General features: G+C 44.0%; 1 protein-coding gene across 1 annotated transcript in view; it reads left to right on the top strand.

The window, feature by feature from the left end:
- LOC306917372 (interleukin-1 receptor accessory protein-like 1) overlaps window positions 1-23,553 on the top strand; it is a 515,864-nt gene that overhangs the window by 118,856 nt on the left and 373,455 nt on the right. Inside the window, exon 3 of the mRNA XM_079495579.1 lies at window positions 14,165-14,444. Within this exon, the coding sequence (XP_079351705.1) occupies window positions 14,165-14,444 (280 nt within the window). The remainder of the gene's footprint in view (window positions 1-14,164; window positions 14,445-23,553) is intronic.

Here is a 23,553-nt window from a genome sequence, read left to right on the forward strand (position 1 = left end):
TTCTCAAACGTATTTATCATGTATTTGGCTGCGGACCCCCATCTGAAAATGATGTGTGGCAGGGACCAATGTAGAAGAGAAGATTTGTGTAACGAAATGCAAGCAGCAACATTATTTAAAAAATTGAAACACTATAAAGACTTTTGAAAAGTAGCAATAGCAAATTTACAGGCTCGCTTGAAGTGCCACACGAAGTGATACACGCCGTGAGCTTGTACTGTTAATGCTTTTGCTGAAGTGACAGATCATCCCTCACCAAAGAATGAGAGAATTCAGAGATTTGACGCAGAGTCAACAAATCTCATCATGTGTGCATAATGCATATACTGTCCATCGATGTGACAATTGTGAGTCACAAAGAACCGTACTGCTATATTTTGAATAGCCATCGTACTGTATACAATATTGATACCGAGGTTAAAATATAATAAGACGGCCTGGGCCGTGGCTCAGTGGTCCAGGCACCGTGGCTGGTAATCCAGTCTGGCAGTGTGCCGCGGGTTCGACTCCCGATCCCGACGGCCTTTACTGCATGTCATCCCCCCCATCTCTCTCCCCATTTCCTGTCAGCCTACTGTCTGTCCCTCCATAAAAGAATCACACCCGTGTGAACTGAGTGGTGTAAGGTCTTATATAGCCTGATCAGCTGTGGTCTGACGTAATGTCTGACGTAATGAACCAGGACGATGTACGAACAGACAGACAGACAGACAGACAGACAGACACGTAAACTAACAAAGCCAGTCGTAGGAGTGGTTTACACCACTCAAAAATATAAAATAAAAACGAAAGCCACAAAAAAAAACATTACCAAAAAAAAATATATATATATATATATATATATATATATATATATATATATATATAAGACATTCCGCTGGGGACCCCCTGGAACCCCCTCAAGAGCCCCTGCAGGGTCCCTGGCTGGAGCCCACTTTGAGAAGCGCTATATAAAGGACGTTGATTTAAATGCATGAGATGCAGCGGACCCAGCCAGGCTGCTATATGGGGGCTATATAGACTTGGCACACTGTGATATATCCCTGTGTTCTTGTTCATGTACTGTACAGTAGACCTGTGTATAGTCAATACAGTGTAGGAGCTTTAACCCATTCTGACCTGAGATCAGATTCTAAAAATGTCTTCTACATCCTGACAGTTTTCTGAAAAAGCTATGTTTCTATGTCAGTGGTTCTTCGATTTTTCAAAAATAGCAGACCTACAAGCTCGTAGCGCGCCACTCGGTGGCGCGCTATGAGCTTGTAGATCTGCTATTTTTCAATAGCTAAAGCATAACATGATGCTAACACCAAAAGGGGTTCCCGCCCAGAATGGGTTAATTAAAAAAAACGGTCTCATCAATTGTGTTCGGCAAAAGAACCCACAGTAAAGTGCACTGCGTTGTTCGAACGCGTATGGACCACAATGGAAGCCTATATGGCTTTTTTTGTGATTGTCCATTTGGCTTTTTTTCATGTACTGCTGTCAATAAAATATCCGATCGATCAATCTAGCTCTCAACACGCTACAACGACAAACGATCAGCGGGCGGGGCGGGGGGCCTTATACGATTACGTGGCAGTTCTCAGGTATTTGCTCTCCTTAGTGGGTTGGGCCAATCAATCTCAAATTGCACATGGGCATTGCCATATGCAGGGCCTGACAAAGCTGTTTTTTAAACCATTTTGGGCTGTTTTGGTGTTAGCATTATGTTGTGCTTTAGCTATTGAAAAATAGCAGATCTACAAGCTCATAGCGCGCCACCGAGTGGCGCGCTACAAGCTTGTAGGTCTGTTATTTTTTTTAAATCGAAGAACGACTGACATAGAAACAGCTTTTTCAGAAAACTGTCAGGATGTAGAAGACATTTTTAGAATCTGATCTCAGGTCAAAATCGGTTAAACTCTGGGTGTTCAGTTGAATTTTTGCCTCAGGTTTCGTAAAGATTTATAGTCACAAGTTGAGGTACCAAGTGTGCGTGTAGTTTGGGTGCATGCACCCCCGGGTAATGTTGTCAAACCTTTTCTGAGCACTGTCTCACACTGAAATACTCTAGGAGTTTAAATGTTTCGCTCAATGGGAATACTGTTTTAATTGCAGTTTTAAAAGGTACATGCATTATAGGCTACACATTGAAGTAATTTGAACCCTTGAGAGTTGAGAACCCTGAACTTCAACGTTTTTCAGACCAAGGACGACCTATCTGAGAGAGAGCAGGGACAAAGCAGGGAACCCCAGTACATCTTGTATGAAATTAAAACCTTTTCGTAGATTGTGTGACATCACTATCATCAGTGTATGTTGGATTCAAACAACAAAGTGTATTTGCAAACATTTAACCACTTAAACCCTCAATACTTCTTAAACTTGACCTTTAGCTCTTCTGCTCTATTTTTCCCCTCTCTTTGCCCAAAATAGCTGATCCACAAGTGAGCTTATAGATGGGCTTTTTTTTGCTTAAGTTCTCCTTAGAATAAGGATGCTATGGTTCAAGTGGTTAATGTAACAAAACAAAACAAAAATACTATCACACAAATACTCGGCGCCCCCCTGTAGTAACGCTGAGGACCCCCCCTAGGGGTTCCGGTGAACTATAATTTGTGAACTATAGCCTTTTATTGATGGCGCTGATGTGAGCAGAGGCATCAGAGCCTTGGATAGCTGATGTACAGCAGTATAAAGTGGTTATTGTTTACTGCTCGGCGGAGGCAGCGTGTCCTTGTTGCTAAATCATTACAAACCCACGCTTCATTTGTCCTTCTTCACGGGGCCTATGAGTAGAATGCTACTATGCTGTTTTCATTTAAAGGAGCATTCAGTGATTTGAAAAAAAAAACTGGTCCACCCGGTAACAAGATGTGCACATGCACACGCTCTACAGTGGGGGAAGTACAACAGACCAACAGCACGTGCACCAAGGCCCGCCCCACTCGATCATGATTGGAGGAAGGCCCCTCTCATCCTGATTGGATGAAGGCTTTGCCACCCAAAGCGAAACTAGGGTTTTTTGACCCCAGGGGCTCACTGGGGACAGGGAGGAACTCCTTATATGGTCAGCACACTTTATAGTAGGGAGGATTATCCAAAAAATAAGAAAAAATAAGTGATATTTGAATTAAGTGAAATCACTGAATATACCTTTAATCTGTATTTGGATATTTGGATACTAACTGTACTTCGGGAGAGAGTGCTTGGTCCTTTAAATTAAACGAGTTTGATTTGTAGCCTGTGTGTACGGCATCAACAAAGGAAAGAAAACACACCACACAAACAAGTTCCAGTGGGAGGCGTGCACAGGGATATGTGTTGCAGGTGAGGATAATTTGTGTTTCACGTTTGGATTCCGCGTCAAAGCCTTCGAGCGTCTATGCTTCGACGAGCTAATTAGCTAGTTATTTGATTAACAAGACACTTTTGGTCGCCATGGTAACTGCGGTAATGCGATCTCATTGGAGAGAGCGTCCTCTCATGTCACAGGAGTTCAGTGAATCCTTACAGCTGCAATACAGTATGTGCTCCATAACAGTTATGATGATGATATGACTCGGATTGAAATTGAATCTGCCTGAGCAGTAAATAGATTTGTTGATTCACTCTCATCGGTGTAAGCCAGGGGTCATCAATGTGTCCGTACAGACAAAATGTGTCCATGGCAAAGACTTGGTCTTGTCTGTGGCTTTTTTTCTTTCTTTCTTTTTTTACACACCATTATAATGTTCTTATTTTGATCATAAGACCCAACTAGTGAATGCCACGTCTCCAGGGTTTGTTCAGAATATACTTATTTAATACGAAACTGTGGCATAATATGCCACTAGCACTAGTTGAACTACTAATATTATTAGGAGTTCAACTAGTGCTAGTGGTTCTCAAATGTTGTATTTGCAAGGACCCCCTTAACTCTGAGACCCTTATGGGTCCATTTGGTTCCACTTGAACACTCTCAGAATTGCAATCCTGTTAAGGTCATTCAGGGAAAGCTATGTGCTTGCCGTGTGTTTCTGGTAATAGTTTATAAAAAAGTAGCAAAAACAGCCAAACTACAAGTGCACAATGCCATACATAGAGCACCAAAGTTTGACGTCACTGCCGCTAGAGGCCGCTCAGTTTTTTGTTTTTTTTCTATTGTAATTACCAAAGGCGAATCTTAGATCGCATCATCCAAACATAAACAAATCACAATCTTATAATTATAACAATACCCATCCTCTTCCTCTTCAGCGAAGACTCAAGTTGGTCCTTTTTATGCTGATTATATATTTCTGTCTTTCAACTGAGAAACCCTCTCAGGGGTATATATTATACATGAGTACAGAATCGCCTTGGTGTTCTAGTAAATGGCCACGCCCACCTCCTTCTAGTAGTAGGGGATAAAGTACAGTTTTAGACCACGGCAGAGTGGCGCCGTCTCAAGCAAACTTGAGACACGAGACACACCACCGCGCTCGCTAAAGCGCTTGAGTTGCCGTGTCGAACGTTGCAAAGTGCACTTTGCACCGACTCAGCCCTGTTCCTATTTGCTACTGGCCAATCACAGCATGTCCTTGCACAAGTGCACTGGCCAATCACAGCGTGACCAAATCTCCTCACCCCGAAAGTATAGCCTATCTACACACTCACGATGTCGCAAAGTGACGCGTTGAAAGCTTGTAAATATTCATGTCATAGTGTGTTTGGTGGTCTACTGGCAGAGTGTGCACATGACATTTGCCCCTGATAAGTGCAGCAAGATTTGTGAGATTGAATGACAGACACATACGGAGATTACGGACAGATACAGTTGGGTGCCACCGATATTGTCCCTTATTATTTGACCCATTTAGGCCTGACCTCAACATTTTAAAAAATCCTTCTAAATCCTCCAGTTTTCTGAAATAAATATTTTCACGATTTTTCAAAAATAGCAGACCTACAAGCTCGTAGCGCGCCACTCGGTGGCGCGCTATGAGCTTGTAGGTCTGCTATTTTTCAATAGCTAAATTATAACATAATGTTTAAAACACCAAAAGGGGTTCCCGCCCAAAATGGGTTAACTGTCCTTTTGCGCAGATCACGCAAAACTCAGCAAAAAGAAAAGGACAATATCGATGGCCTTCAACTGTAGATGGACCCGCTTACAGACGGCGGGCTGACACTCCTGGAGAAAAAAAAACGACATCTACTTGCTCGACGAAACGCTATAATTCTCATCATCCGCAGCCTTCAAAAAAAGCACTTGGATTGCCATGAACCCTCGACAAGAAGTCACAGGAGTCGAGGATATACAACGACGGAATTACATAAATCAGCATGGGGGGCTACTGTACATCACACAATGCCCACTGTCCCCCGCCACACACACACACACACACACACACACACACACACACACACACACACACACACACACACACACACACACACACACACACACTGATTGCAGGCGAGATGCTTCTTTAACCCATTCAGGCCTGACGTCGAAATAAAAAATAAAAAAAGTTTTCTAAATCATGACAATTTTCGGAAAGATTTGAGGCACATTTTAACGATTTTTCAAAAATAGCAGACCTACAAGTTCATAGCGCGCCACTCGGTGGCGCGCTATGAGCTTGTAGATCTGCTATTTTTCAATAGCTAAATTATAACATAATGTTTAAAACACCAAAAGGGGTTCCCGCCCCAAAATGGGTTAATGGTTAATGTGGTTAAACGCTAACGTGACATGGATGCGTTCCAGGTCTCAATGGGTTAGTAAATAAAACATTTATGGATGCTCAATTAGCCAAGCCTGTTGCTTCCGCGGCAGCTGTGCTCGCCAGCTGTTTGTGAAGGGAGTGTGATGCAGCGGTGGGGGGGGGGTTGGGGGGGGGGGGGGGGGGGGGGGTAGGTGGTGGTGGGCTGGGGTGATGCAAGGGGAAATGGAAATGTGAGGAAACTGGAAGAAAATTGAATAACCAGGATGGCTTTTTGAAAAGAGCCTATAAAGCTCCCAAGATCTTGTAGCTTTTGAAAAAAAGGTTCAAAACATTTCAGTCCTATACATTTTGAAGCCACTACTTTTGTACTTGATCTGCTTTTATTTTTTACCTTGAAAAGAACATACTGTATGTGTCTTATGTACAGAACTTGTGATGTGTTATCAAAAAGATACACTTGTCATTGATAAACTAGCTTTATGATTTAACCGCTTAACCCATGTCTTCTACATCATGACAGTTTTCTGAAAAAGCTATAAGCTATAAGTTTCTATGTCAGTCGTTCTTCGATTTTTCAAAAATAGCAGACCTACAAGCTCGTAGCGCGCCACTCGGTGGCGCGCTATGAGCTTGTAGATCTGCTATTTTTCAATAGCAAAAGCATGACATGATGCTAACACCAAAAGGGGTTCCCGCCCAACATGGGTTAAACGGTAACCCCATATGGTTGAGTGGAGTCCCTCAGGGGTCCATACTAGTGTCTGTTCTGTTTTCTGTTATTGTGAGGAAAGCTGTCGCTGAAAATGGCCGATCTACAAGCTCACAACCAGTGGTGGAAAGTAACTAAGTACATTCACAAAAATAGCTGATCTACAAGCTCATAGCGCTGCGCGAAATGGCGTACTATGAGCTTGTATATCTGCAATCTTTTTGAACAGCCAAAAGTATAAAATATGAAAGTGGTTAAAATTATTGTGGCGTTCTATTAACTATAATTTTCCCTTGGGGGTTGGCTTAATGCCGTCATAATTAAACAATACATTAAATATGCGTGTTGAGCTGAAAGCGGGGGATCACGTCGTGTTCGAGCTTCACTACACACTGTTTCTGTTGGGCAGAAACCTCTTATCTCCATAGTTTAACTTTGGTGTTTTCTTTTTTTGTTTTCGAAAATGAATGCTCTACTTGATCATACTACTTAGTAAGTAAGTAAGTACATTTTATTTATATAGCACCTTTCACAGAGAGGACTCACAAAGTGCTTTACATAAAAAATACAGAACAAAGTAAACAAGCAAACAATGCAGATAAAACATGTGTTGTACAATTCAGCTCAAACAAGAAACAATATGATCATCATAAATACATCATAAAACAAAGGTATATTAAGTTCAGGTTGAACCATCCACAAATGCTTGTTTAAAAAGAAATGTTTTGAGGCTATTTTTAAAAATGCCCACAGAGGAGGAAAATCTCAGCGCTAGTGGGAGAGCATTCCATAGTTTGGCTGCTACGGCCTGAAATGATTTGTCACCTTTCGTTCTTAGTTTGGTGAAGGGTGGGTCTAACAGACCCTGTTTTGCAGACCTAAGGGCCCTTCTGGGCACATAACGAGGCACCAGGTCAATCAAGTAGCCTGGGGCCTGACCATGCATCGCTCTGAAGGTGAGCACAAGTACTTTGAACTGAACCCTAAAGTTCACCGGAAGCCAATGCAAGGAGGCCAGGATTGGAGTGATGTGGCAGAATTTGCTGGACTTAGCTGGATTTACTTACTACTTATTAATCTATTACCAAGCACACTACATCTGAGTGGTACTGTAGGGATCACAGTCCGCTCTGGAAGTTGTCCTTGTTGCTCTTCCACCACTTTCCCTTCTTCGCCTATGAACTGTTTCAGTGGTGGAGGCGAAAACCCATTTTAAAACAAGACCAAAACACAAACTGTCCCACATCACAGTCATGGACTTGTAGTTGACTGTTTTAATGTTTTTACTGATTTAATAATATTTTTTAACATTGAGCATTGTGATTCAAATTGACATACAGTACACTCATTTTCCTTTTAGGCCATGCACACAAAATAAATCACAGGGCAGATAATAGACTGAAATATACAAAGAAATGTACCTTGGCCAAAACAGGCTATACATGTAATTACGTTATAATTTACATTCAAAACTTTTCAAAAATAGCTCACAATGCGCACAATGTGACGCATTGTGAGCTTGTAGATGAGCTTTTTTAATTCTTTTTGCTATTTGTCAACACATAATTCACACAGATGAAGAAAACATTATGCCTAAAGATAATTGTGATTTTCTCAAATAAATGCCTTCAAGCGACTATTTAATAATTGTGACGGGTCTATAAATCAAATCAAAAATGATTTGGGGGAAAAAAAACACAAGATGTCAGTTATACAAATCAAGGCTTTATTTTTCTTTTATTGGAGGCGTCATTCAACCTCCTGAATTTCCGTCTGCACATGAGACATTGGGCCAAAGGGGTCGTATGGAAATTCCTGTTATATGAAGCAAATATTCCAACATGAATGAAGTGATGAAAGTATGCAAACGATGGAAACCGTGTATGTCCAAAACCGTTTGTTTTTTTATCACTAGTTTATTTAGTTGTTCTGTTATTGTTTTAACCCATTTTGGGCGGGAACCCCTTTTGGTGTTAGCATTATGTTATGCTTTAGCTATTGAAAAATAGCAGATCTACAAGCTCATAGCGCGCCACCGAGTGGCGCGCTACGAGCTTGTAGGTCTGCTATTTTTGAAAAATCGAAGAGCGACTGACATAGAAACATAGCTTTTTCAGAAAACTGTCAGGATTTAGAAGACATTTATAGAATCGTTCCCAGGTCAAAATGGGTTAATACAGCACAGAGCGATGCAAGCTTGTACTGTACTTGTACTGATTGTCTATTTTCACTACTTTTGTGCCACAAATGTATGACGAAATAGGGCATTACTTTACAGATAAAAGAGAGAAAATAAAAACATGGAGACAATGGAGATATGAGGTTTTTGAAAACAAACCCAAATGTTTGCCTATAACGCTCCATGAATAATGTATATGTATTAGTTATATTTATATGCAGGGTCTCCTTTGACTGACAGTGGGTGGGCTTTATTAGATGTCAGGGAGGTGACCAGTGTTGCTTCTCCACAGATAAACCAGTGTGATATAAGAAGAGAGGGGGCGTCTTTTTGCATTTATATTATTTGACTGAATATCGTTGCTGTTCGGCAGAAACCTTGTATCTATCTACACATTTCAACTTTGGATATTTTGTTGTCATAGCAAAGTAGCAAAGATACCATACACAAAAGTAGCAGAAATAGCCGATCTACAAGGTCATTCACATGCAACGCATCGCGATACGATGCGTTGTGAGCTTGTAGGTCTGCTATTTTGGAAAAGTAGTGAAATCAGAATCGGAATCAACTCCAATTTTCACATACAGGTGTAAAACAGTTGGTGAAATTCATTTTCTCAACTCGAGGAGTACCATGTCTCTGCTGTCGGGGAGAAACCACCTAACTCCAAAATATTCCTTTCAGGAAATGAAATACTTTTTTTTCAGGAAATGAAAATAAATAAATAAACATATATTTTTAAATTCAAAGCAATAGAGCACCGAAGTCCTGACGTCACTGTCAGTAGAGGGCGTCAATCCACAGGTTTGTCTACTTTTTATTTGCATTGTAATCTCCATAGGGGGATTTTAGATCGCCTCATATAAGAACTGTAAACCGATCACCCCGGCCTTTTCACTCATATGGATATGGAGCATCGACTGACATCATTAACGACGCACAGCCACTCCCCTGACAGAAAGGTCGGGATGGTCGGTTTATTTTTCAAACACAGTTCTTATATGAAGCGACCTAAAATCGCCCTATGGGGATCTCAATGCAACACAAAAAATACATGAACCTGTGTATTGGCGCCCTCTACTGAAAGTGACGTCAGACTTCGGTGCTCTATACTGCCTCATCAAAGTTGGTATTGTGACTTGATATATTGTCAATTACTTGCATGAGAGGGGGAGAGGAGGTGGTGGAGTTAGCTGCTTTAGCAGACAGTTTGAGGGTCCAATGGAGTTAAGAGGTTTTTTCCGAAGCACTTTTTAAATACTTTAATATGGTGTCCAATGGCATTGATTTATGATGAGAAATCAAACAACCTAAAAAATGTTGATTGGTGGTTTCCTCCCGACAGCGACAACTATTTATTTGATGCTGTAAGTTGAGATAAGACATCAGGTGCTGTACCAAAGAGGCTAAGTGTGTCGACTGTCGAGTGTGTGGTTTTATAAATATACTTCAATTCAAAAACATCAGGGGCATGCGAGGTTTGCACCCGACAGTGGAGATAGAGGCCAGCGGGCAACCTTGAAGACCTCATATCGATGCTTGCTCTCGGTAGCAGCAGGAGATGGATGTCACTCTGGACTGAAAGTTATGCACGGTATGAGGCGGGGGACATAGGTATATGATACATTATGAATCAATCACGAAGATCAGTTACGGCTTATCACTGGCTTGCAAGGGCTTCTGGGAAATGAGTCCCAATGCTTTGCCTATGGTGCGTGTCGGCTGCTTCCTGCTTAATTTGTGCCTTGTTATATGTTTCGCATCGCTGCGGTGGTGGAATCCCCGATTCAAACACAAACGATTGGACTATTTTCAGGTGGATGTTCATGAATTGTAGTTACAATTGTGACGCCGTGATTCTTCAAAGGTTAGTCTAAACACCGGCAGGGAACGGGAGTTATTTATAACGCAGTAAATGTGTTAATGGACATTGCATGAATGCAATGTAATTACGCCAGATTTTAATAGCAAAGATGCTAGTTTACACCCACAGTCCCCACACAATACATAAAACAAAATCACACCTGTGTGAAGTGAGTGGTGCAACTCCGTGTGGGGGTCCCCGGAAGTTCCAGACCCCCAGAAACGCACCCAGGGAGCCGGGCCGATTCCCCATGTCCAAAACGGTTGAGAAATGACAGTTACCGTGTGGGGGTCCCTCTACTGTACCTTCTACTGTACTGTACTGTAGTGTCACTGTACTGTACTGGCACACCCGAAATCATCATATATACAGTTAATATGTGCGTGTGTGTTTGTGTGTGTTAGGTTGTGCACAGGTGGTGAAAAACAACCATGCTATTTCCGTGCTCATACCCAGGCACCCAGCCACCCAGCCACCCAGCCACACACATAGCTGAGTGGTTGCACCACTCAAAATAAATAAAAGCAGATCAGCAAGTACAAAAGTAGTGGCTTCAAAATGTATAGGACTGAAATGTTTTGAACCTTTTTTTCAAAAGCAGATCTTGGGAGCTTATAGCCAGGCTCTTTTCAAAAAGCTGAAGTAAGAGAAAGCTTAGGATTTAGAACAGCTGTTCTCAAAATCAAATAGATCTATAGACAAATACTTTTTTAACACATATCTTCTCCCTGGCACAAAACGTTTTCAGATGGTCCGTGGCCAGATTTAGAAGGCATTTGTAGAACCGACCTCAGATCATAATGGTTGAATAAATGTCCAATGTGATGAAAATGTGAGAACAAACAGCCAGCTCAATGAATGTCCCTTTCACATAATAAATTATGAAGCAACTAGCAACTAAAGCTGCAAAATAATGTTTTTTTTTTGTGGCTTTCGCCTTTATTTTATATTTTTTATGGAGGGACAGACAGTAGGCTGACAGGAAATGGGGAGAGAGATGGGGGGGGGAAGACATGCAGTAAAGGCCGTCGGGATCGGGAGTCGAACCCGCGGCACACTGCCAGACTGGATTACCAGCCAAGGTAAAAACGTTACATGTAGAAGTACAGGCTCGGCTAAAGTAAAGTAAGAGTATGTTTTATATACTCAAGTTGCAGTACTTGAGTAACTGCACTTAGTTACTTTCCACCACTAAATACAAGAATGTGACTGCATACCATAGCCTTCCAGGCAGGCCGGGGGACAGATGATGCAATGTGAACATACTTTAGCTGCATTAATCTTTCAGAACATCAAGCAGGGAGATTGTACAGTAATGAATCGGTTTCTGCGGGACGTATTATTTAAAATAAGAAAGCTTCTTCTATAGTCTTTTGTTTTAGTAGTCATAAATTACTGCTTGGCAATGCTCCAGCCTTTCTCGTAGTTGTCAGTAATATTCTTCTTATCCTGGTCGATATCAAATATATTTGTTTACTTTACACATTAGGAAGATCACATTAGTACGATAATATTCTGTTTTGGGTTTGACTGAATGCAGAAAGCACTTCTCAGATCAGAGAACAGTGAAAGGACTCCAACATTGATATATGGATTTGGCAGAGCTTCATCTGGAAAAAATATTTTATTCCAGGAACCCCCATAGAATATTTGTCAATATATATTTTTCAACCCATTTTGGGCAGGAACCCCTTTTGGTGTTAGCATTATGTTATGCTTTAGCTATTGAAAAATAGCAGATCTACAAGCTCATAGCGCGCCACCAAGTGGCGCGCTACGAGCTTGTAGGTCTGCTATTTTTGAAAAATCGAAGAACGACTGACATAGAAACAGCTTTTTCAGAAAACTGTCAGGATGTAGAAGACATTTTTAGAATCTGATCTCAGGTCAAAATTAAAACCGGGAAAGCATCTGTCATTCAAAGCACATATACAAGCTCTCAGCAGCTTGTACATCTGCTATTGCTAAGGCTGTGTATACACGTCTTTCTAAGCAAACCGTGGGGGCCTTTGACGTGTGTACACGTCTTTAGGTAAATTTTTATGATATCAAACGAGATCGCTGTAATTCAATTACAAGGCCTTTCCTTCTTCAGCGATCCTAGAGCGGTTTTGTGCATCCGCCCTGCCATTCACTTCCTTGTTTACGGCCCAACTAAAGTGTGTCTTTACTCTAAATCTACGGCGCTCTCCATGGATTTGACCGACACGGCAATGTTCTGTCTTCATTTCTGACTTCAGCAAGCATCTCGTTTTGGAATATAAACGCTTCTAGTGAGGCTTTAGTTGTGACAGCGTGAGACAAGAACGGAAGATTATGCCTCCCAGTTTTGGGGGGTAAAAGAAGGCGGGGCTTTTCAGAGTAAAATCTGCCTCATCTGCTTGGCACTCTAGCGCCTTTATTATGACGAATTCCCTGGAAAAAAATAGTGTTAAAACAAAATAAATATTGGGAGTGCTTCAATCATTTTGAATTCTGAATTTCTTTGAGAGCGACTCCCCCCAGCCCCTATAGTTACAAGGCCTCTGTTGTTTCATAAAAGAGCCCACAAGGAAATGTTTTATTGACTGCTTCAGGGCCCCGCTGAACATTTACATGTCACAGATTTGGACTTCTCCTATTATCCTGCACCCTTGTTCATGTGTTGTTGACACCAGAAAAGGAGGAAACTGAGGTAATTGATTAATTACGGTACCACCTATGCTGTCACCGCGCTGAATAAACAGCGAAATGCCAGCAGCGACCAAAGTGGCTGCATGCGCACTCCTCGTTGCCAAATACCAATTCCACAATTAGCATAATGTTGCTCCGTTATGCATTGTGATGGCACAAATTGGGTTTATCTTTTTCGGGGGGTGGAACTCAAACTCATTCAGACTGTCAGTGAAACGCCCACCCCCATTACTTCATTTATTTATTTTTTCTCCTCTCCGTTTTATGTTTCTCCGCCGCCATTTATTCCCCGTGCTGTAAAGTGCCTTATTTGCAACTTTGTTTTTTTCCCAAATGTGCTTCATAAATACATAAAGGTTTATTTCATCAGATACTTTCATCATGAACCATCTATTGCGATGACAACAACACATTAGATTTGGCGTGGTGTGACTTTGGTCTGGTCATCCTACAAATGTATCTGCACAAGCTTGACATAGAATAGCCTGGCCTAGCCAGCCTGCTTTCTGGTCTAGAGGGGCACGCGCGCAAGGAGCAACTGCTGGAGAATATTACCCCTGCCCCCCTCCGCCCCTCCCCTCCCCTCCCTGGTAGTAATCAGCGGAGGAAAGCGACGCCCCCTCTGCACTGTAGTTCACTCCCACTTCTACTCTCCTAGACCAGGACATGTCTCTCGTTCCCCCAGGCTTTCATTTTTTGAGCCGAACGCGAACGAAAATAAAAGCCTGGGTACTGAGGCTAGACGTCACATAGAATTGACCCCCCCCCCCCCCCCCTCAAAAAAATACACAGACATGACATATATAGTCCACAGAAATCCATACGCTTTACATGATACTGAGTGAAGAACTCAAGTGCTGGGAGTGGGGTGAGCGGCACCGGTGAGTGGCTTCTCACCGTGGCGTGACTTCATGTTGTACAGTAGTTTTCGGTGGAGTATATGCAGAATAGGCCTTTAAACAATGCACCCATGGTTCGTCCAATATGACTGACTGTGCTGTCCATGTCATATTGCTTGTCGTTGCTCATTTCTCCCCCCCCCCCCCCTGTTTCTTGTCTTGCAGTGGACGGCTGTACGGACTGGTCAGTGGACTACTTGAAGTATAAGGTCCTCCTGAGCGAGCCTGTTCGGATTAAGTGCGCCTTATTCTACGGATATATCCGGGCCAACTACACGCACGCGCAGAGCGCGGGCCTCAGCCTCATGTGGTACAAGAGCACGGGCCACGGGGACCTGGAGGAGCCCATCAGCTTCGACGGCACGCGGACCAGCAAGGAGGAGGACGCCATCTGGTTTCGGCCGGCTGAGCTGGACGACGGGGGGCACTACTCCTGCGTGCTGAGGTACATACAATAGTGGTGGAAATTGTAGGTGCCGAAAATGAGTTTTCTTCGACGGGTGGCTGGCATCTCCCTTAGAGATAGGGTGAGAAGTTCTGTTACACGAGAGAGACTCGGAGTAGAACCGCTGTTCCTTCGCCTGGAAAGGAGCCAGTTTAGGTGTTTCGGGCATCTGGTTAGGATGCCTCTCGGGCGTCTCCCTAGGGAGGTCCTCGACGCACGTCCCACTGGGAGGAGACCCCGGGGCAGACCAAGGCGCAGTTGGAGGAAATACATTGACCAACTGGCCTTGGAACGTCTCGGGATCCCCCAGGAGGAAGTCACTAATGTTGCTCTGGAGAGGGAAGTCTGGAGCACTCTGGTGGAGCTGTTGCCCCCGCGACCCGACTACGGATAAGCGGTTGAAGATGGATGGATGGATGGATGGATGGATGGATGGATGGATACTCAGTGACCATGTTGTATACCATGTTGAGGTGATTTTACTATTAGCCTTGGAGACTGCAGGCGTTTTGTTTTCAAAGGAGACTTTGACTTTTTACTTGACTATTTGATTTTTGGACAGCAAGTTACTTTGTTTAATTTAGATTATAGTACAAAACATACCAGTTAAGCCCTACTTTATAATTAGTCTATTCGAAAATAGAAGATCTGCAAGCTCACAGTGTGTTGCGATGCGACACATTGTGAGCTGGTAGAGCTGCTATGTTCCTACTGTAAGTATATCTATCTTGATGCCAATACTGTTGTACTTTTACTTGAATTGCAGGCCTTTTACTTTAACCCATTCTGACCTGAGATCAGATTCTAAAAATGTCTTCTACATCCTGACAGTTTTCTGAAAAAGCTATGTTTCTGTCAGTGGTTCTTCGATTTAAAAAAAATAGCAGACCTACAAGCTCGTAGCGCGCCACTCGGTGGCGCGCTATGAGCTTGTAGATCTGCTATTTTTCAATAGCTAAAGCACAACATAATGCTAACACCAAAAGGGGTTCCCGCCCAAAATGGGTTAAACTGAACTGAAAATGTCTACATTGTAGTATACATTTACTTTGACTTATTCCACTTATGTACAAGTACACTACATACCAATCTGTCCAGCGTCAGCTAACACAGTGCAACCCCTGTCCCCCCCACCCCTCTGCCTCACTTAGCATGCTAAATTATTAATTCATCACCCCACCCCCCCACCCGTATCCCATGGGGTCAACAATCCATTAGGTGAAACTGATCAGATCAATAGATCCTCAGCATGCACTATTACTGCACCTCTCTCTGAAACGACTCTGTCCACTTCAACTCTGGCCTCTCGTCCGCATTGTGAGCCTGTAGATCGCAGGACGAAGTAGAAAGTAGGACAGAAAACGGAAAATACACTAGTATTGAGCCCTGAGGGACTCCGGGGCCCCCCAGGACACTATACTTGGCCCCCTTCCTTTATTCCCTCTATAGACACCAAATCTCTTTGCAGAATGCATTGTGAGCTTGTAGATTTGCAATTTTCATCTATTTCAGCTCCAAACCTAGATTTGTCCACCCGTTTGATAAGCATTGCCCAATTTTGGGGCTCTGACTCATGGACGATATGGTTCATGCGGTAAGTGGTTAATTTGAGGCTGAGAGATTTGAGGAGAATGCAAGGATGAAAAAAGTCCATTTTAGATAGGCCATGTTCTAAAATAGCACTGAGAGGCAGAGGAGTATCATCTTTATGATTATTAACAAAAGAGAAAATACAGCTGATCTACAAGCTCTATGAGCTTAATGTACAGTAGATCTTTTAGTATTATATACGCCATCAATGCCAACTGATAATGAAGTTTAATTCAGGGTTAAGTGGTTAATCATAATGAATCCAGTCGATTATAAATCTCAACCTTGTCCGGATTGCCCTATGTATCGGTATCCGAATGAAAACATTTTTTTTTCAAGGTTCTAAAGAAAGAAATACCATGAAATTGTATACATTTTTCAATTTGAAAATCATTTTGTGATCATTAAAATCTGTTGGCTAATTATTCAGGGACCCACCCTCACGGCCCAGTAGGTTGAAAATGGGCATATTAGATATAAAGTGAAGTATCGCTGAGAGGCGGTGGAGTCATACTATCTTCCTCCACCACTTGTCCGATGGCAGGCGGAGACAGTCACTTGATTTATGAGTCCCATAATGGGGTGATGTTTCTGTCTTCTTAGCTCATATTGGCAGAGAGCTTCCATTAATGCAGGCGGCATGCACACCGCTCACACAGGCACATGTGAAGGTCAAAGTAAGCTGTATGGACCCATAAGGGTCCATTTGGTTTCATTTTTGTTAAAGGGATAGTTCAGATTTTTTGAACTTAAGTTGTATGAAATACTTGCCATTAATATAGTGGTTGCAACTGTATTAATTGATTGCCCGAGTCCTGTGGTGGGAGTTCTGCTCTGGTTTTGGTGAAATATCAAGTAGTTCCGGTCATTTTGTGGGGGGCACTGGGGGCCACGCAGTAAAAGTAAATGAATCCACAAAACTAACGTCATTTGTATTGTTGACCTATTTCTAAAATATTAGTGCAACTTCCGTTCTTTTTTTACCCCTCTATCACACAGAACTATGTTTTTTGTGTCCATATCACTACTCCCAAAAAATAGTTCCATGTGATAGAGGGGTCAAAGTTGAACGAAAGTCGCGCTAATATTTTAGAAATAGGTCAACAATACAAATTACGTTCATTTTGTGGATTCATTTACTTTTACTGCGTGGCCCCAGTGCCCCCCACAAAATGACCGGAACTACTTAATATTGACCAAAACCAGAGCAGAACTCCCACCATGGGACTCGGGCAATCAATTAATACAGTTGCAACCACTATATTAATGGCAAGTATTTCATACAACTTAAGTTAAAAAAATCTGAACTATCCCTTTAAAAAGAGTTACATTATTGTTAAACATCTGCATTACTTAATTAAATAAAGTCTAAAGTCTAAATTAAATAAAGTCTACACAAATATAGAATGTAGAAGAATTGTTATTTTGTTCAACGTTAGCCTGTTATCTCTCCTAATGGTACCAACATCAATACAGCATGGAATTGTGGACAAAATCGTATCCAACGACAACAGAAGATTCAAAGTTTTGGTTCTGAATCTCATCAAATGGTTGTCCGTAGCTCTAATGCCAAATAAATAATGGGCCTTGATATGAAAAATGGCAATTAAGGGCAATTAAGGATATAGTCATAGTCACAGAGAGGCTAGCCTCGGAAACCCAGACGTTTTTATTTCCAGGGAGAAAAAAAAAGTCTGGGTCCGAGTCCACTTCAATTCGGCATAGAGTAGCGCAAACATCACTCACTCTCTGCTGATTTCTGATCGTCTGCACCTTTGTTAAATTGACACGCACACACACACTCCTCTCACTCTCTGTCGCTCTAATTAATTAGTCTCATGTCTAGCAGCTGCGCATAGTTTCTGCCGCCGCCGGGAGCTGCCTATGCCATAAAAAGCATAGGTGAGTTCCAGGCTACAGAGAGGCTACTCCACTACATATCAGAGGGAAATGTAATATTTAGTCCACTATAATTATTTGAAAACTTTAGTTAGAAGTTAGTTAGATTAGTTTCGCAAAACATGAACCATTTAAGCCTCTTTTTATGCTAAAGTTTATGCTAAAGTGAGTACACAAAAAAAGAATAAAATGTGAGTATACTTCTCCCAGCATGGTTTACATCCAGATGTCTTTATCTTCTTTTAGCTTAAACCAATAGAAAGGGGGCCCGCGGGGACATACAGCGATAAGCAGTGCTCACCGACATTGTTGTTTCCTCCTCCCCGTTGATGGGCAAGTAAAGTGTTGCCCCTTAATTTTCTTCTGAATGGTGCTAGACTGGCGACAGAGCCCCACTCTTCTCCTTCCAAATCAAGTCTGCCGGCCCTGGCTTTCTGCGTGATTACACAATAACTCGGTGCTGACTGATTGTGCACCTCCGGCGGCGAGCACTGCCAGCGTCGCTGAATGGAGGAGGACTGTGGGATTGGCGCTGCCCCTGTCTTCATTTAATGGCGCCCGCCTCGGCAATGAGGAGAATGCTGATTTCGTGTCGGAGCGGCCCGGCGAGAGGGCCCAACATTCTTCTTTTTCTTCTTGGCTTATATACGACGGCATAGAGCCTTCCGTCTCTCACAGGTTCACGGGAGGCCGAGCTCGACCGCGTCCGTTATTACGAGCCACCGTCTATTCACTTTAGTTTGACCTGGAGGACGAAAACGTGTCCTCGGTCTGTCTCTGACGGGGGGGGATGGAAATGACAGTATGCCTCTGTTTACAGACAGACAGACAGACAGACAGACAGACAGACAGACAGACAGACAGACAGACAGACAGACAGACAGACAGACAGACAGACATGTCAAAGTGTCCCTGAGCGAGACACTGGAGTACAGGTAGAGTATATGTACGTAGTTACTTTCCACTATCCAGCTCTTTGTTTCACCACGTGTAGCTACAGACATCTGGAGGTGGTGGATGTTCATTGTAATCCCGGTGCCAATTTCCCCAAAAAAACATGCAACGGGGCCCATTAAAAAATGCAATATTATCCGCCTGCTGTGACCTTGAATTGCTCTAAAATGTCATTCCCGGGAGCCGCAATCACCTTCTTTGATTGCCAGGTGTATCATAGTTAATTGGAGCGCTGACACTCATTTCCATCACAATCGGAGCGGTCGGGATGGAAATTGGCCAGCGATTATACTGTAACCGCCGAGCGACGAGACGGGAACATCGCTTGGATTTGATTGGAACCTCAGCGTGACGCACATGCTCCCGCACGCCATATGATATATATATATATATAATATCCAAAATTAGTTAACCCATTTTGGGCGGGAACCCCTTTTGGTGTTAGCATTACGTTATGCTTTAGCTATTGAAAAATAGCAGATCTACAAGCTCATAGCGCGCCACCGAGTGGCGCGCTATGAGCTTGTAGATCTGCTATTTTTGAAAAATCGAAGAACGACTGACATAGAAACATAGATTTTTCAGAAAACTGTCAGGATGTAGAAGACATTTTTAGAATCTGATCTCAGGTCAAAATGGGTTAATAGCACAGGCAGACTCTTTACTGTACATACTAGACCTAGAGCATGTCTGAAATAATATTGTCAGAGCTGAAATTGACATAAATATTAAATAAATGCTTAAACATGTAGCTAGGTGTAATGTTAGTAAAACGTAGTTATTTTAACTGATTTAGAAGGCATTTGTAGAATCTGGTCTGCAGGTCTCAATAGGTTAAGTACAGTACTTAACCTATTCTGGGCGGGAACCCCTTTTGGTGTTAGCATTATGTTATGCTTTAGCTATTGAAAAATAGCAGATCTACAAGCTCATAGCGCGCCACCGAGTGGCGCGCTACGAGCTTGTAGGTCTGCTATTTTTTTTAAATCGAAGAACGACTGACAGAAACATAGCTTTTTCAGAAAACCGTCAGGATGTAGAAGACATTTTTAGAATCTGATCTCTGGTCAAAATGGGTTAAATAAATGTAGTAGTCCTATGTACTTCGTTACCTTCACTGGGAGTGACGCGGCAGAGGCGTTGCCATAGAGTGTCCATCTCTCCATTCTCTCTGGGAACATAATGGCCAGTGGTGAAGGCTTTACAATACCCTGTAAATTTCCCTAAAGATATGGTGAAGATTGAAGCCAGCCCAAAAAAGTGGGTTTCATTGCCAACTGTACGGAAATCACTAGACTCAATCAATAATCTAATAATTTAGCCCTCCGTCGAGGCTATCATCTGTCTGGGACAATGTGAACTACTCGGCTTAACTAGCTACACACAGCATGCTAGTTCAGCAATACCACCGAGGCAACTCAAATACTTGTTTTGTTAATTTATTTGCACACACACATTCACAACATAATACACATGAACTAAAACTAAACTAAACTTTGTATAGTATTTGTAAATAAGTCAAACCCGTCAACAGCAGTATATAAAACAGCAGTTAGCAGCAGCTTAGCAGCAGTTAGCAGCAGCTTAGCAGCAGTTAGCAGCAGGTAATTAAACAAAAGACATCCAGATCAGACAAACTCACTCGGAGACTGACCCCTGACGCTTATTCCACTCCGTTTGCGCATGCGCATTGGAGCCTATCTGTAAACAATTTATATAAAGTGCGCAACAGGTGTGAGTGCCTCCCTCAACCACTAGAGTCCACTCTAGCACCCCAAATACAAAATATAGGTAACCTAAACCTGTGCACGCAGTAAATAACAGTACACCTCCCACTTAGGCTACGGATCACGTGATCCAAGTAGGCTACACAACCTCCCACTTAGACACAACCTCCCACTTAGGTTATACACACAATAGCATCACTTTTAGTCACAACATATAAAACTCACTCTTATAGTAAGCACTCAAAACAAAGACAACTCAAAAGTCCGTTTGGGTAAAAGGTAAAAAAGTAAGCAGCTGAACGTAAGTCCGTTTGGGTAAAAAAGATAGCAGCTGAAAGTTTTTAGCAGCTAAAGTCTTTTGGGCACCCTCGGTGGGGACTCAAACTATGGTTGATCCTCCACCGGTATCAGTACTACCAGCCTCCTCACGTCCCTATGGAGGATGGTAGATGAACATGACCCCACGTCCTTCTTCACCTGAGACCAACTGATGGGGTGAGTCTGCTGGGCTGAACTCCCAGGCCCAGTCAGTCCCAGCCATTGCCGCCTTCCTTTGGACGACTCCCTGGTCGCCCCAGACCATCTTCTTGGTGCGTCGCTTCCCCACGTCCCTGACCATATAAGGCCCAAACAAATCCAGTGTGATGTACTGGAAAGGAGCCGCCGGATTCGTACGCCCCGTAGGTAGAGTGCCAATCACCTGTGTAGACAGCTTGGCTGCCCTCTTCCGGCAGTGCAGACATGAGTCGATCACCCTGCGAGCGACTCTCGGCCCGTGCTCCACCCAGGCTTTTCTCCTCCTCAGCAAGAGCGTGCCAGCAACACCCTCGTGGTTGACACGATGTGCCTCTTCACCCAAAAGTGTGCTGATCTGTGCGCCATAGGGTATCAATGGGACACCCTGGCTAAGCTCCTGGACTGTGAGCCTCGCCTCCCACTGCTCGCGATTGCCGGTCCTGCTGTGCAACCAGATCTGTACTGCACTGCGGACGTACCCCATCACGCCATGGAGCTTAGTATTGCATCTCGTCAGGTTCATCTGATCCACGAGAAGCGCCCCCCAAAGTCTTCCCTCACCAACACTGGAGGTTGCCGAAGAAGACCCCGTAGTTGCCCCTGGTGACAGCTCCACGGCAACAACTGGCGAAGACGGTGCAACCAACTTCAATGCCTGGGCTCTAGTCACGACAGCAGTGAACGCCTTCCTCTGCAGTGCACTGGCGCTCTCCCTGGACTCGGAGGCCACCTCCGTCGCTGACTTTATGGGCCAACTCTCCACTGGCAGGGACAGGAACCTGGGGCCTCTCTGCCACAGAGAATCTCCATCCAGCTGTTCAGGAGAAGCTCCTCTCGTGACCAGATCCACGGATACTTCGCATCCCAGTCCCCAGTGGGACTTGTCGCTGCGAGCATCGCTCGTTCTGAAGGTCTGTCCTCCTCTGATGATCTCGAGCTCCTTCTCGTCCGCCAGGGACATCTCCTTCCCTCCAGGAGCGCACCTCCCGCCGCAACGACAGCCAACGACAGGATCACAGGCCGCGCCGATACTGTCCCATTGCAGCCACTTGATGACCTCCGCATTGCTTGCAGCAGAAGTCCTAACTTCCACATAGCTCTGCTCCGGGCGGTTGACTCTGTTCCGGGCCTCGACTCTCACAGCCTCCGCACGCATAGACCAGGCGAAATGAGTCGATGCCTGGCGTGCTGTCACCTCCACACCTTCGGACAGTTCAGGGTGAACGCCGCTGACGACCTTCCCCAAAGGACCGTCCCACAAGACCAGATCACCGCACCTCTTCATCCGTTGAGGCGCGAGACGGCCTTCCCGGGCACTGATTAGCAGCTGCACTTCCTGCGGGCGTCTCAGTTCCCCCGGCTTGACTACAGCTGGAAAGAACTTCTCCAGGCGCTCAGAGTCCACTGTATAGTCTATTCTGGCGATTTCGTCAAGCCCATAGCAGATCATCTCGTGAGCCTGCAATGATCCCTTCTCCATCTCCACTTTCAGGCTCACAACGTATCTCATTGTGTCAACCTTTGACTCCATTCCACCCACACCACGCACGATCAGCTTGACAGGCTCACCCAATAGCCCCAGCTTCTCTGCTGCCTGGTGAGTGACATAATTGGTGTCGGATGCTAGATCTATTAAAGCACCCAGCCAGTCCCCTCTCTTGGTCGTGACATCAACCATCATCATGAGTACTGGGTGCTCTTTTAGTCCACTACTGTCCACGAGTCCTGTTTCCGCACATACTGTAGTAGACACCTTGTTCGTCACCGCCTCACGAACTCCGGCCATTTGCTCTGGTGTAAGGCCCAACCTCGCAAAGATGGCCTCCTGCTGCGTTGTCGGTCCCCGATGTTCTCTCCCTCGATCCCCCTTGGCCCCGACTTCTGCAGTGTCTTCAGGTGCAGAGCTCCTATTTGCTCGTGGCTTAAGGCACAACATGTAGTGGTGGTCCACGGGAGTATCTCCCCTCTTGCAATCGTCCTTACGACACAAGAAGTCTCTCCTGCACAGCCCGTCATGGATATCCAGACACTTAAAGCAAGCTTTTGCCTTTTTTGCCTGGGCCCTCTTATCCGCCGCACTGGCATCTCGAAACGACTTGCAGCGATATAGTCCAGTATGGCCGGCCTTTCCACACATGTCGCAAAGAACCTGAGAAGAGTCCCACTTAGTCTCGTTCACCGTTGCTTTAGTGAACGCACGCCTCTCTTGCCCTCTGTCCCCTGCTTTATCAACCGGCTTGCTGCGGCCCTGCGGCTCACCCGCCCTGGTGGAGGCCGGTCTCATGGCCTGCAACTGCTCCTGTTGTGTCAGAACGGTCTTCTGATCACGCAGAAAATGCAACAGTTTATCAAACCGATTTCGTGTGGTGACATTGTTCATTGCGTCACACCGAAATAAGAGCCACCGCTCCTGCATGCTGGGC

Source organism: Electrona antarctica (genome assembly GCF_951216825.1).
Source record: "Electrona antarctica genome assembly, chromosome: 24".
NCBI lineage: Eukaryota > Metazoa > Chordata > Actinopteri > Myctophiformes > Myctophidae > Electrona > Electrona antarctica.